Below are 15,231 nucleotides of genomic sequence, written 5' to 3'. Positions count from 1 at the left end.
GCTGGTTTCTTCCTTTGGACTCAGAACAAACATCATGATTCTTGTCACGAGCTGTGGTCGGTGATAGGGGATGATGAAAAATAAAACCAACACACGACCAGACACTTTTAATGCTTGAGTCCTTTCTCTGAGCAAGTTTCCTCCCTTCAGGGAACTATGATACTGTCGGTGCTGCATGTGAGTTCAGCTGAGCCATACAGGAGAGTAATTCCACTCCACTCACAGACTTGTCTGTTCAGGACAGAGGTAGTTTAAGACAAATGAATCTAATGCACACATGCAACATGCTGTTGTTGTTGCTGTTGTTAGGTGTGGCAGGTATAGAAAGACTGAGTCTGCACGGGTTGAGACTAACACTACATGATAGTAAAACTGTCTTACTAACCCCTTTTTATGTGTTACATTAAAAAAGAATGATTAGAAAGATGTAAAAAGTCATTTGAAAAAGTTTAATGACTGATTCATGGCTTTGGCCCTGTTGAAGAGTCTGTTTCTGTGTTGTGTGTAGAAGGCAGCGCTCTGCTGTTTGTGTTGCATGTGGTGTTGAAAGCACACTTAAGAACAGCTTCAAGTACAGACATGCACTCTGCACGCAGTCCTCCATTGTGTCACCTGTTGGCTCACAGAGAGACGCCCTGAACACAAGAGTGAGTGCAACACAGTTTGAATTCTTAGTCACATGGTTAAAAAGGGGCTTTTACTTCCAGCTTTGTAGAATATTCTATTTGAGCTTTTCACAAGATAAAATATCAACATATTACCAATCTGAGTTCAATTGTTTCTGCCTGTTTCTTTTTCTCAGTATAAACCACTGAAACCACACAGCAACATTTCTGTTTCATCTTTCCCAGTCTCACATTGGGAATGTCAGACACTGGAAATGTGTGGACCAAAAGGCACCATGTGGGTCTACAATAAGTGCTGCGTAGCTCAAATGTCACAACACAGGTGAGCAGGATGAGGCAGCCAGGCTCCCTCTGATGCTGTCAGTGAATGTCAGTTTATTCTGAGTCAAAGATCACACACAGACAGCCTCCTGAGGACACAGCATACACTATAGAAACAGCATGGAAACACTGGAACTCACAGCTCTGCCTCCACGTTTGAGATTTAAAACCATCTTTTTGAATAAATGAGTCGCATTGATATCACAACTAGGGCTGGGTTTGAAACATTTCCCCGATTCAAATCGATTTTGGTTTGAATAATGTGATATTGATTAATTCAATCCTAAATTCATTTTTTCAATTTAAATTTCACAAAACTATTTCAACAACCGCCAAACAGCTAAAAGAACAAAGAAGAGCATGTAAACGCACAAAGATGTAAACACAAAGCGCTGATGGTTCACCGACGGCAGGTACAGGACACGGCGTCTGGAATGAAAGCAGGCATTTCACAGACTGTGAAGCTGCCGGTTTCCTTCTCCATCATCCGGGTAAAAGCAAAAGAAGATCAAAGCTTTACTTTGATACACATCGTCATTACTTCCCTCTTACTTTTGCTGTTTTGCTTCCATCACGATACAATCAGCACAGCTTCTTCTCTGTACTGAGAAAGGATTACAATTAGAATATTTCTGACTTCCAAACTTTAATCGAATCGGGGATCAAATGGGAATTGAAGCAGTTGTAGGAACTGAAATTGATACTCAGCCCTAATCACATTGTCTCATGTTATTTTGCTTGCAAACCAGGCGAAACAGTATTTAATGATAACATGCAGCAAAAACTGAATCATAAACCATCAAAGCAGCCGTAACAATAACACAAACAACATGTTTAATCAGTAAAAAATATTGCGAAATAAAGAAATCACAGGGTAAAATGATTAATTAGGCAAGTTTTTCTTTATTTAAAATGTTTTCTTTAAAATATTTTGTATTAATCACGTTACAATCGAACAAAAAAGGGGAAAACTAACATTTTAAAGGTGTTATTTAGTTTTTCCTAATGCAAATCTTTAGATGTCTTTTTTAGAAAACCAAAGTCTTGATGAACCTGCATGAGTGCTCACTGTGTATGTTAACAATGATCAGATGAGAGTTTCTTTTTTGCTCATTTAAACCTGTTTTATTATTTAGTTTTGTTCTAATTTGACTCGACTCACAGAAGAAGAAGCATTTGAACTGAAGTTAAAACTAGAATTTCTTAGAGAGACTCCGCCTGAAAGAGTGAAACCCGGATGTGAGATTTTGTGGCCTCTGTGTGACTGTTGGTGGGTCAAAAACGTTTCAGCTGCACAGCCAGACGTTATTGAGCGAGCCACCGGTTGAGAGGCACACTTCTCGCAGCTCCTTCCTTTCGTCAGACTTTAAAAGAAACATTTATAGGGTTTAGAGATATTAATATTGATACCACCTCTAGAGAGGTTACGGTGTTGTGCCAAAAAGTGATTTCCAATGTTTCTGTGTATTTTTTCTGTATAATATCTTTATGTATGTTGGTAAATAGACTTCAGTGAACAGGGTTTACAAAGGGGTTTTATATAGAATTTAAAAAATATCTGTTTTTCAAGTGTCTTTACAACTCTGTGTTATTGTACTTACATTATAACCAATCCGCTCCTTTATCCCCACTTATAATATTTTTACTGAACTATTGTAATATTTGCTGCCATTGCTGCTGTCCTCTTGGCCAACTTACTCTTACAAAAGACATTTTTAATGTTAATGAGATTTTTTTAACTACATAAATAAAGGTTATATAAAAGTCGCTGCCAAAAACTGATCGCAGCTTCTACCTTGTTACACGAATGTTGTTTGTGGCTCAAGATGACTTTGTGTCATCCATGAGGGAAGCATTTGACATATGTTTCACAAATTATAGCCCAACAAGTTACTTATAGCAGTTTAAATACGAGCAATCACTTTTTGGCAAATACCGGTGTCTTGCAGGTTTTATATTTTAGAAAGTTTAAAGCTCAGCTTAATAGAAGTAGTGTGGTCGTGAGTTTTGCATAAACAAATTTGTGCAAACCTCAATGAAGTGAAGCAACATTATAAAGAAGAGTGAGCCTAAATGACTCCCCAATGATGTGAGAGACTGATACTCATACAGAAAACAAGGACTTTGAGCTGTTGCTGCTAAACGTGCTTCTACAAGCAACTGAATCTTGGAGTGGACTTTGGTTTTCTGCTCATAAATTGGTGGTTCATGATGATAAATGAACTTCTGAACTGGTTTAACCATCAGTGCAGTGGCTGGTCCATTCCTTGATGTATATGTCAACGTTCAAAATGAGCCATTTAAATCAGCTGTGTTGGATCAAGGACACATCTAAAACCTGCAGGACAGCGGCCCCGAGGCCTGGAGTTCCCACCCTCAGTGCAGTGGAAATAGTCTCGTGCCAGTCTTGGTGCTGCCTTTGAGTCTATATTGTCGAACACTGTGTGCACACATTTTTTTCCTTCCTAAACAAACACACATTTGTAAAGGAAAATTTAAATTGAACTCTCAGTTGGCGGTTGATCGTTATATAGTTTAGATGTACACCGAGAGACGCATTTAGTGGGACTTTTACACCCACACAGATTTTCTTCTTCTTTTTTGTTACATTGTTGACATTACTAGATATTCTTAACCTAAGCAGCAACAATCATGTCTCTGGTACAGGCACTTTCCACCATGCTGGTTAAGCTAAAATGTGACTTGAAACTAATTCTGGGTTTCCGTTCCATAAAGGTTCATTTCATCTGGTAAGTTAGCCCCTGAGGTAACCGTCTATGTGAACACAACATACTCACTGACTCACACTCAACTTGATTGATAGTGATTTCCTGAATTAGGCAAAGCACACTGTCACGGTTGTTAAAGAGTGGACTCAGGCGCGGAGCTCAGAAATAATGACAGTGCATTTATTTACAGTGCAGCAAGGTGACAACAGTTCAAAATGTGCAACGATGGTGATAGTGTGTCCCTCCTTCCGTGTAAGCCCGTGCGTGGTAGTGAGTGCCCGTCTCTCCTCCAAGTGCTTCCTTTGTGTCCGTAAATCCTCCGTCAATCCCTGGGTGAACACACACACGACAGCAAAATGAATACGAAGATCTGACAGTACTTCTATAACGTTAGCGACTCGAAAACACTACCAGGCTTAGTGCAATACTCCAGCGCGGTCTGTCGCTCAGCCACACCATTAACCCTTTAAAACTGGTTGGAGTGGGTACGCTCTGTTTTGCGTAACTATTTTTAAATCCCGGTAGCTCTGCAACCACGTTAGCTAACGCAATAATTTTTTTTGCATATGAAACCTGAGGAGTTGTACTTACATCTTATGCCATCAGCTTGTCCTCGGTCACAGTTTCCTTCCCCTTTGCAAAAACTGCATAAAAAGCACTTGCAGCAACAAAAACATAATATTCCAGAAACACGCTTTGCCGATCCGATCAGCTGTTCATAACACTTCCTACATTGGATTAGACGTCAGCGCGAACTATCGCATGTCCGCCATGAAACCGGAAACCGGAAGTGACGTCATTTTCGCGGAAATGTAGTTTTTACCGTCCGGGCCTCAATGAGCCTATACTGGTGTTTTTAAAAGTTATGTTTGACTTTATGACTTTCTGTGTCGTTTCTGGGATGCTTAGGACTCATATTGCACTGCTGGAAATAGTTTATTTTGATGCATATGCTGCTTTTTTGCAAATTTGCATTATAATATTTATTTTTGTTTTTCCTGCAGTATATAAAAATTGGTGTATTTCAAAAATAAAACTATGAAGACACTCAAAATAAATTTCCTGTGGTGGGAAACTAGTTTGTGCAACTTTTTTGTATTTACAGTTTTGAGGGATAAGCCTCTTAAATTTTTCTAACTAGAAATATATGTTAAAAAAACAAAAAGGATTTTCAATTTTTTTGTAGTTTATTGCACTTTTTTGCAATTTATGTAATTACTATGCACTTAATTAATACATATTATTAAAATCTAGGCTATAATGGTTGTATTGATGTATAGCAACTTGAAATGCTCCCAAAAATGGCTCCACAGCATGTAAAAATATAATATAAGCTCTGGCGGACTTGGTTCTATGGTAGGTCTTAAAGGGTTAAGTAGCCCTGCTGAAGATTGTCGTTGATGGGCAGCAGCTAGTGGATTGGCTGCAGGTGCGGCAGCTCCGGGCGACAGCACTTCCGGGTTGGAGGTAGCCTGTTGCTAGGTTACCTCCTAACACACAGCGGAGCCGGAGGGGAAGACAGGGTGATAGGAGAGACACATACACACGCACACAAATATACACACACTGGCAGGTCGACCGGTCAGGGCGCCGTCAGATCCTGACACGCACAGAGGAAATTCATTTGCATATGTTTGTTTTCACAATCACTGAAATCCAAGTTAGGCATGTTTCCCTTTTTTGTTGTTGTTCTTGACACGAGTGCTTCAGTTATTTTCTCATCAGTTTGTTAGGACAGAAAGGATTCTGTTGTGGATTTATGATCATCTCACGTGTGTCCATCTTTCAAACTCTTAGATTGTGTAGACATTAATGCAGCTGTCAGACTGTAGGCCAGTTTCTTTGCACTGTAAGCATTGATTGGATGCTACTGTAGCAATCAGTGCTTACACAAAACGTCCCTGCGTAAACCCTCAGACACACAACAAACAGATCAATAGTATCTGAAATTCAGAGTACGGATCTTTTTACACATTTCTCACAGAAAATCACCTAAATCACTTTCGTGTGAGATGCATATCATGTTTGCCTCATAAAAGACTTGCCCTGTATGTATTCATTTATTTTGACTTTCACGTGGAATTGTCACCTAATATAACAGGTCCATCAGTAAATGGTGTCTATCTTCAGTTTCTGTCTCCTAGACTTTGTCCCTGTCAGGCTACAGCTGAATAGATAGTCATATCATGCAGAGACTGCATCGTACTATAATGCTCGTATGATCGCGTTTGTCATAAGTGGACTGGTCTTGTTGAAACTTTGCATAAACCTTGCCCAGTAAACTGTGAGTGCTAACATTTCTATGGCATATGCAAATACTTTAGACAAATCCCACAGTTGTCTATATTTGTATATTTGACAGTTTAATGAAGCATTTAGAAATCAAAGGTCAGATTAAAATGCTGTATCACAATAGAATGTGATATCACACAATACAATATTTTTAATATCACACACAGCATGAAAGTTTGCTAGTGTATATTATAAAAATATTACAGTATGTTTGTATAACTTTATCCCCTCCTAGTTTTTAAGATACAAATTTTGGCCCACACTGATTTGTGATCATATTCCTCTGTCCACTAAATGAAGATGGAGGCTCTGCTCTTTATTTCTGTGTTTCTCTGGAGAATCCTGGTAACATGATGGCTTTCTGTCTCTAAACACACACGAGCTTAACTCAGAATGAACATGATCAGAGTTCATTGAACCAACTCTGATCAGTCTTTTCTAAGGGTTTCAAGCCTTTCTTGTTCTAGCCTCTCTTTGTTGTTGCTACAGTTATGTGTAATTATTAATAGTATTGCAGGTGTTAGCCTCTGCCTGCAGTGTTGATGTGGGTAAAGGCTTTAACCATGGATTAGCGGCAGGTCCCAGCTTGTAAATTGTGGAGCATTAATGCCCACTCCAGCTCCTATAACCAAATATAAACAGTTGGGATGAGAGTTAGCTCAAGCCACTACAACTTTTAAGCCAGCAAGAATGATCTGTTCATGCTAGCATTAACAGTGCCTATACGCATAGCGACACACGGGGGAGGGACCTAACTAATAACCAAGATGACTACAGGCTTGGAGGTGCTAAAAGTCAGATATACCAGGAGCAGTTTGGGGTTTAGAACAAATTTTGTGTAATTATAACAATATGTAATTTAGGACCTGGTTACATATGATGCTGGTGATTTTTTTTTTTTTTTAATCTAATTTTTACGTTGCATTAATTTATTTTTGTCAGACAGGGAATCAAACAAGTTCTGTTTTCTCGAATGAATCCCACTGTTATTTGTTCGTCCTACCAACAGGGATGTTTACATGGTATTCATGAGTGCTGCACCTGATGACTTTCACAGCTTGAGGACTGCAAACATTTCCCAACAAGACATGAGTGGTGGGGGTGATCGTTGGTATTCCTGATCAGGTGAGGATCTGTTCCCATCAAACCACCAAAACCAGTTTTTCAGGATGTTTACAGGATGAAGAATCCCCAGTTATTCTTTGTGGTTAGAATGTGCCTACATATGGCTGTGTGGGATTCTGGCTTACTTTAGGGTCAGAGCAGTTGGTATGTGGAGCAAATACTGACACAGTCAGAGTGGGCGAACCAGCAATAGCCTTGTTGTCATACCTGGAAGTCTGAAAGCTCCCGATGCTGGATGGTCTTTCTAGTTTTTAATGACAGGTCGTCTAACAAAGCTTCCATGAGGTGCTATAATGGAGACTGTCCTTTTCAACGAGTTTCTCATGTCTTATCCTACTTTCTTCTTCTTTTTAATTAACAGGAGTGAGAATTTGAAATCCTCTATATTGACATGATTACATTTCTTCTATTAAATGAGAAGTACATTTTGAACACAGTACAGTGAACACAATATCCAAGAAGCTAAATCTGGTGAAATGTTTTGTTAGCTGTCAGCCTGAAAGGCTGATTGGGGTATTTTTGTCACCTTGCATGCAGGTGGCATGGACACCCGACTTTTGTGTGCGTTTATCAAAAAGCTTGGATGATTTTGAAGATCAGTGGTATTCAACTCATGATCAGCGTCCAAGTTTTCTTAAAATCTTGTAACATGATAACTAGAAAGAAGACAGCTAGGATTTTCAAACTGATCCCATAGATGGATCTACTATGAAGCTGAGGGACAGCACTGCTTAAAAGATCCTTTTTAAATGACTCAAGCTGTCTGATTTAATGAGACCACGTGTGCTCAAGTTTCCTGCTCTGACTTGTCCTCAGAATGTCTAGAGGCAGAAATCAAGCACACTCGAAGGAAATAAGCGTGTCAGTGTCAGGCATGTGCTCAGCACGCAGAGTGGGAGTGACTAAAGGTGCCACTGCAGAGCATCGCAGTTGTTTGTGTGATTAAGTTGTGTGTTTATGAACCTGTAAGTGTTAGTCCTTTTGGCAGGTTGACTCATATGAAGCTGTTATAATTGTTTGTGCATGTTAAAGTTATGCCTCAGTTCTTTGATACCATGTTGGTAGGATTATTTGGCACTAAGTTAATAGCAGTGGCTGTAATCTCCCACAGTGATTACATCCAGCGCTATTAGAAATAAAGGACTTTTCTATTGTTTAGTTTAACTGTTGCTAGCTTGCCATGTCCGTGCCTTATGATTGGCAATTTGTATGACGTGCTATTTAGGCAATATATGATCTATAGTGACCCCTTGTGGATATTGTGAGATATTGCTGTGTTGAGTACATTATGTTTTCAATTGTTTTTCTAGTTATTTGTGACTCTACTAATTATAAAATTGCCTGTTTCTGTTTCCAGAAAACCATTGCTCATAGTCCCACATACTATACAACGATAAGTTCAAGTATGGCTGTACCTAATTTGGATTAAGCCTGGCAAGCACTTTGATGGAAACAATTCTTCTGTGGGACTTAAAGACAGTTAACCCAACTCCTGGACTGCTGCAGTCTTCCTGACAGAAAGCTTAGGCCAGGCTTGTATGCCCAGTATATATATTCTATAACGTGTGTAACTACTTCGTTTAGTTGTTTTTGTCTGGATTTAGTTTTGGGTTTTTTTCTTTTCAGTGTATTTCAGTGTCAGTAATTTGTGTAGTGCTCACTCACATTTTCAACTGGAAAAGACCTGCAATAGAAATGTATTTAGGAGCAAACAAGTGAATAAAAAGTTTGACATCATTAAGCGCAAACGGCACCTAGTTTTCAACAAAAACACATAACATAAGAGCAGCAGTGACGATGCAGCTGACACAGATGAACCCATTTAAACTGATCCCAGTGTTTTTAAGCCTAACTTGAGTCTTGAACCATTGGGGCAAATGAAAAATTTCAGCAGTTCTTGAAAGCAGCAACTCTGCTTTTTTTGTGATGTTAGGGACATTATGGTAACTCGAGGCAGAACACCATCCAAATCTTGGTAAATAACACATGAAAGAACATTTATGTGTTTATGTATCTGATACAAGTAAGTACAGGGCTGATATGATCTATACTTTTTAATGTGGATGATGCATCATCAAAATGCCAAATTGTTTACATTTTCATGACCTTTACGTTGTTTTTTAGGGGGCTTCATCCTAATGATTATTAATGAGTTAAAACCGAGGACAGAAATAATAAAAGATTTAGTTTGTAGCCCATAGTTTAAAAACAGTAATCACACATTATCCCTTTCTTTAACAGCAACACAAAAGGATAATTATATTCCATTAAATCTGAGCCATATTATATTCAGTATATTTATTTTAATTTCAGTAAATGTTTTTATTTCAATGACATGTTTCAGTGAGATAAATGTGTTATTTCAAGGTCGTTGCACCATTTTTACTTTTTGAGTTGGCTAAAATAAGAATTAGCCAGTTACACTTTAAAGTAATATAACCAACATATCGCCACAGTTATCTACCTGGATATTCTTCACAGCATGCTTTCTTGCATGTGACAACAAGAGACCTCTCGGTTGTCTGGTGGAGCATTTAGCGCCTCGCTACATGTTTCCAAATCGGCCTTTCTTCTCAGTGAAAGCTATCCTAGAGAAGTAAAGCAAGTTTGTAAGTTTATCTCTCAGTGTTTGTAACGCATTCCCACGTTAAGCTTAACAACCGATATATGGAGCGACTGCCGCGTCTCCTCTCCCCCTCCCTCTCCTGCTGCTACTTCAATCATGAAACTGATCAATGATCAGCTGATCGCAAGTTCCGTCTCTCTTGTTTGTTTCCCACTTTGCACCAGAAAGAGGAAACCAGCAGATAAACCACAGCAGCACGTTTAAGCTTGATAAGCTGTTGTTAGAATTTATTTAATATTACTTTAATGCCTAATGCTATAAGTAGCTGACAGCTGGTAACTGTGCAGGGGCGGGTCTAGCAAGGTTTTGCCAGGGGGCCAGCTGGGGCATTAACAGGGAAAAGGGGGGCACAAAGAAATACTTTTCTTTCTTATTGTCATTTAAAATGTCTCTCTTTTAATAAATAATTATCTGAATCTTACAACCAAAGTTTTTATCTAACGTAAAATGTATAGAAATCTAATATTGTATATAGTAACTATTAAGTCTAATATATACCCTAGTAAGCTATAGTACTTTTTCCTTTGGGAAGATACCATCTGTGCAGTCTGCAGTTTTGTTGAAGAAAGATGTTGAATCTATTTAATTATTCTTGAAAAATAATTTATTTCTGTTCATTTTTTTTTTTAAATACATGCATTAAATTAAAGTCGATTTTTTTTTTTTGCTGGGAGTTTGCAACCCTATTAGTTAGGTTGTTTAATATTTCTGCTAAGTACTCTTTAAAATACCAGAATAGGGAGGATGGAGCAAGTTTAACTTTATTAGATTGATCAGTGTTGCTGAACTATGAAATATTTTGGGTGCAGTGTATTTTTTGCATACAGGTATAACTGAATAACTTTAATGTTTTATTTTTTAAAACTTGAGTATGAACTTATACAAAATAAAGAAAGATATTTAAAAAAACTGTTTTATTGATTATAAAAATACGCTATATCGGATTCATATATTGGAGCTTATATATATCAGCTCAGAACGATAACTTTCCGCCATCTTTGATTTTTTGATTGATTTTTTTCACCCTCTCATTGTTCCTTTCCCAAAGTAGTCAAACCCATATTAAAAAGCAGCCACTAGGGCCGTTTACAACCATAATATCCAGTTTACCTTATACCTTATGGGTCTCATTAAGACAATCGGCATTTAAACCAGGAGGTGACTGCTGTTCATTGCTGGATTGTTGTCTACTGTTAGTGAAGTCAAGCTACAGCAAGTCTAGTTAATAATGATTACAGGACATCAGATTACTTGTTCTTATCACTTAATAATGCAGAATAATCATATAGAACCTGAAGTTGTGGCTATTTGAACACGTTGCCTGCCTGCAGCATTAAAGGACTCCGTGAGAGACGTCTGTCTCGCCCTGGCAGCACCTGTCCCTCTCCTCCTCTTCAGTTCGCCTCAACATACGCTCGTCATATTCTGTGATATGATTCACTCTGAGGTGTTTGACCAGGTCAGCGGTGTTACCACAACACTTCACATTCTTGCCACATGTATCGCAAACCACGTCTCAGCTGTTCGTGGAGGTAAAATACGTCTGCACATGACTCTGTTTACGCTCAGCCATTGTTGTGAGCGTGCACGCCAAGGGGCCGGACACAATGACGGGTATCGGAGGAATCGATATTTCAGTATCGATCCGCACATCACTAGTTGAGATACGTTTTAAAGTAGTCCAAAAAACAAATGCATATTTTCCCGAACCACTGCTCCTTGACTAAGGTGGATAACGTGATGAGGTCAAGGAAGGGTGTGACGGAGGTTTGATTGAAAAACTTGCAATTGTCGTCCGTTAAAGTCTCACGTTGGCTTTTTCATCTTGAAAGCCCTCTCTGCTCGTGTCCAACCCGGGTGAACAATCACAGATTTGAGAAATGTAAACAAACCGTCCACAGAACGCTGATCAGGTTATTTTAAGCGCAAGAAAACAAAAACATTGCGCTCACCGTCAGCGTCACGGACGAGGCCTGGGGGTCCAGGCCCGTCCACAAAGGTCATTGTAACACAAATCATACGATTGCTAATGAAAATGCTATAAAGCTACATCGCAGATAAGTCTCTGGAGTAACAATCAAGGCCATGTTAGTTATTTGATGAATAGTATCTGTGCCACTCATGGCGCATGACTGAGGAGGACGTTGACCTCTGCAAGTCAGGAAAGTCTGCTACTCATTGTATAAATATGAGATTTTTTTCAAAAACCAGCCAGCCATCATCTCGGGAGGCTGACTCCAAAGTACCATCTCACTTCAAACTTGCAAAACAAATCGAGTCGATGCGAGCGCACTGCTTGTTTCTAGTTAGTCTTTAAGGATGACAGCATTAGTCTGCTCCTTTGTATGAAATAAAGTGAGTCGAGTCCATGTGGTCTGGCACCCACCCAGATTTCTCTGCTAGTGATCCATGAGGACTCCACCTTGTTGCCAGTTCTCTTGTGTGGAAGCTTCAGGAAATGACAGCTTCACTCTGACGTGTGTGAGCTGTGTGAGGTCTGTGGTTAGAAGTTTACAGTGTTTGCTCTTTGTGTCGTCTGTAATATGCTCTATGGCTTTAAAAAAAATGGCTTTTGTAGCTGAATTTGTCCATCTCTGACCTTCTGAGACTGTATTTTCAAACAGGGACGTTCTGACTTTTCTTCACCTTGTACTTCATTCTGCAAATGTTTTATACTCTATTAGAGTTATTACATTATTCTGTTATGTTATAAAATCAACCCCCATATAAGATCGTACTTAAGAAATACATTTAAAAAACCTTCCTGTGCAAATAACCCAAGTTATCTAGAAGAAATAAAAACTGCACCGCAAACCAAACTCAGGTGTTCGACCTGTTGAGCTCGGGAAACTAACTGGTTTCATTTTAGTGAGTGCTTTGTTAGATTTCTTTGAATTTCAAACATCCATCTCCTGCTTAACAACCACTTCCTCCAGCATATCCAGGACAATACTGAGGCATTCCCAGGCCTGCTGAGAGATATAACCTCTCTAGTGTGTCCTGGGTCTGCCCTGGAGACTCCTCCTCATGGGACATGCCCCAAACACCTCACCCAGGATATTTTTAATTAAAACATCACAAATAAGTCGTCAGGTCTGATGGTCACATTTGTGAGATTCAACCACCATAAACCAGAGATCACACAGGACACACTGTGTAACCCTCAGCTCAGGTGTGTTCAGGACATTTGCTTGGAAGAAGCCGTCTGTGGATAAATCCTGACTGACGGGAGGACAGACTCTGGGAGAAAGGCAGATATTAAAAGATATGAATACAAAGTACGGTGCAACAAACAGCAGATTATGAAGAGCGGTTAGACCTTCATGTGTCAGTCATTGAAATGTGATCAAAGTTACCTGTTTGACATCCTGATAGAAGAAAATCAGCTTCTTGGATCCGTTTGCAGCAAAGAATTCATGGATCAGACTGAACTGGAAGAATCAGACATTAATGACTCAAAGGTTCAACTCTGAGGAAGGATCACGTCTCTGAACTTACTCTGTCATCAGAGACCATGGCGTCTTCCACCGCCGCCTCCTCCAGGCTGCCGGCGTCTGCCAGCCTGCTCATCAGGTATTTATGTCGGGCATCCAGAGCTGCCCGCCGTTCCTCCTTCACGCCTCTCGCCTGTTTGGCTACTTCTCTCCTCGCCTCATTGGACAGCAGCATCGTCCTTTTACCAGACACCTGGAGAAACATCAGCTCAGTCTACAGACGCAGAGACCAGTGAGAGCTTGGCCCAAACATCTGCAGGTTTCTGAGGACCACGTTTGACCCTGACTGGAGGCATCGATTCTGAGTGTGACTGCCTAAACTGAGCTACTGCCCCCCCTCCACTGAGACGTTCTCCTGTGATGTGTCATGGGGGGAAGTGTTCCTCACGGTTGGACTCGTGAGAAGTTCAGTCAGTTTATTCAAACTTTAAAAAGACGCATTTTCAGTCTCTGGATTTCAGCAGAAACAAATGTGAACACAGCACTTTTTGATTGAGTATAAAAGGATGAAAGAGTCAGTGATTAGTAACATTGTTGCTGCCTGATGCTGTTGTAGAGCTGTCTTTGGAGCCTCACGTTTCTGGAAGCCTTCCCTGGATTGCTCATATATCATTAACTTGTTTGTGTTCAGTAGAATCAGGTGTTGTGGATGCAGGTCGTAGCTGTGTGAGGCCTGTACAGTCAGCGCTGTGTGAGCGCTGTGTAACGTTAGCTTAGACTTATTTCTGATGTTATCATCCTTCAGGTTAATGTTGTTTTCATTATGCATCACAGGAAGTGTGGGTGGCTGTTAGCCTCACAGCTCATGGAGAGTTGCTGCTGCTCTGCCTCCTTTTTGATGTTTCTGCTCTTTGTGGCTTTGTGTTACTTTGTGTCGTGTCTGAAACAAAGTGAGTCCATGTTACTAACTGTAGTCGGCTCTCTGTCTCATGCACAGCTGACTGTTGTCTGAATGAAAGTATTTTTATACTTTGTGTAATCTGTTGGGTCTTTGAGCCCTTTTTAAACAGCATATGAGCCATATGTATGTGTGTATATGAAAGGTTGTTTGTAATACATAAAATTGTTGCTTATTCTAGAGCTGCTGCTGTGCCTGATTGGTCTACTCGCTCTAAACTGAAGGTTGACTTGATTATTTTGGTTTTTTACATTTTGTCAATAAACCAACTTCTTTATGATTTGAACGGCGTCTCTGACGTGTCACAGGTAGGGCTGGGTATCGTCACTGATTTCTAGAATCGATTCAATTCCGATTCACAAGGTCCCGAATCGATTCGATCCATGATTCGATTTAATTCGATTGATTCGATTCACTTCGATTTGAATCTGGGAAATTTTGACAGTCAGAAATATTATAATTCAGATCAGTACATTTACATATTTTTGTATCTATAAAAAGGAAGCTGACACACGCAAGACTTTATCAAAGGTGTGAGCATCACAGCAGATGCCTTTGTGTCAAAGTAGCTGAGGATAAAACACAGAAAAACATGAAGGCGATTTTCCTGGCCTGGGATTTTATAAAAAATATTCTGCAGTACATCAAAAACGAAAGAAAACCATTAATCAACATATGAACATTACCTCTGAAGTTACAGCGGTAAGCGTTTTGCATTTTGCATAATTTTAAAAAAGTTTACATTTGTTCAGTATTGAACGGCAGAAATTAGGTTTTCTTTTCGGAAGTATATAAAACGGGAAAAAAAACGTCGGCCGACAGCGCTGTAAACAACGGTAGTCTTGTGCGTAACAAGCAACCAATAATGCAGAAAACAGTACAGAGAGAGAGAGAGAGAGAGAGAGAGCTGTGGTCGAAGCAAAACAGTAAAAGTAAGAGTGAATACATGACGATGTTTATGTGAAGCGTAGTTTGGATCTTCTTTTGCTGCTGGTTCGGTCAATATTGTTTGGAGAGACATCAAACAGCTTCAGAATCAGCGCATAAAGGGCGTGAACACAAAGCGCTGTTGTTTTCCCTGCTCTTTCTCATCAAACAGTCACAACATTCTCAGTCCAAC

The 15,231-nt window shown here is 39.6% G+C and overlaps 2 protein-coding genes across 2 annotated transcripts in view; both read right to left on the bottom strand.

Annotated features, from left to right (window-relative positions):
• Window positions 1-15,231, bottom strand: part of LOC146492294 (NACHT, LRR and PYD domains-containing protein 3-like) — a 227,877-nt gene that overhangs the window by 154,890 nt on the left and 57,756 nt on the right. The window lies entirely within an intron of this gene.
• LOC146492296 (dynein axonemal heavy chain 5-like) lies at window positions 12,888-14,414 on the bottom strand. Its single transcript, XM_085150206.1, has 3 exons — window positions 13,218-14,414; window positions 13,076-13,150; window positions 12,888-12,959 (listed from the first exon to the last, which is right to left on the bottom strand). Exons 1-3 carry the CDS (start codon window positions 13,416-13,418, stop codon window positions 12,888-12,890), a joined length of 348 nt encoding a protein of 115 aa, XP_085006332.1. The 5' UTR covers window positions 13,419-14,414.

This window comes from Neolamprologus multifasciatus, chromosome 23, assembly GCF_963576455.1.
Source record: "Neolamprologus multifasciatus chromosome 23, fNeoMul1.2, whole genome shotgun sequence".
Classification (NCBI taxonomy): domain Eukaryota; kingdom Metazoa; phylum Chordata; class Actinopteri; order Cichliformes; family Cichlidae; genus Neolamprologus; species Neolamprologus multifasciatus.
The sequence above is the reverse complement of the archived record's forward strand: the minus strand, read 5'-3'. Positions and strand labels throughout refer to the sequence as shown.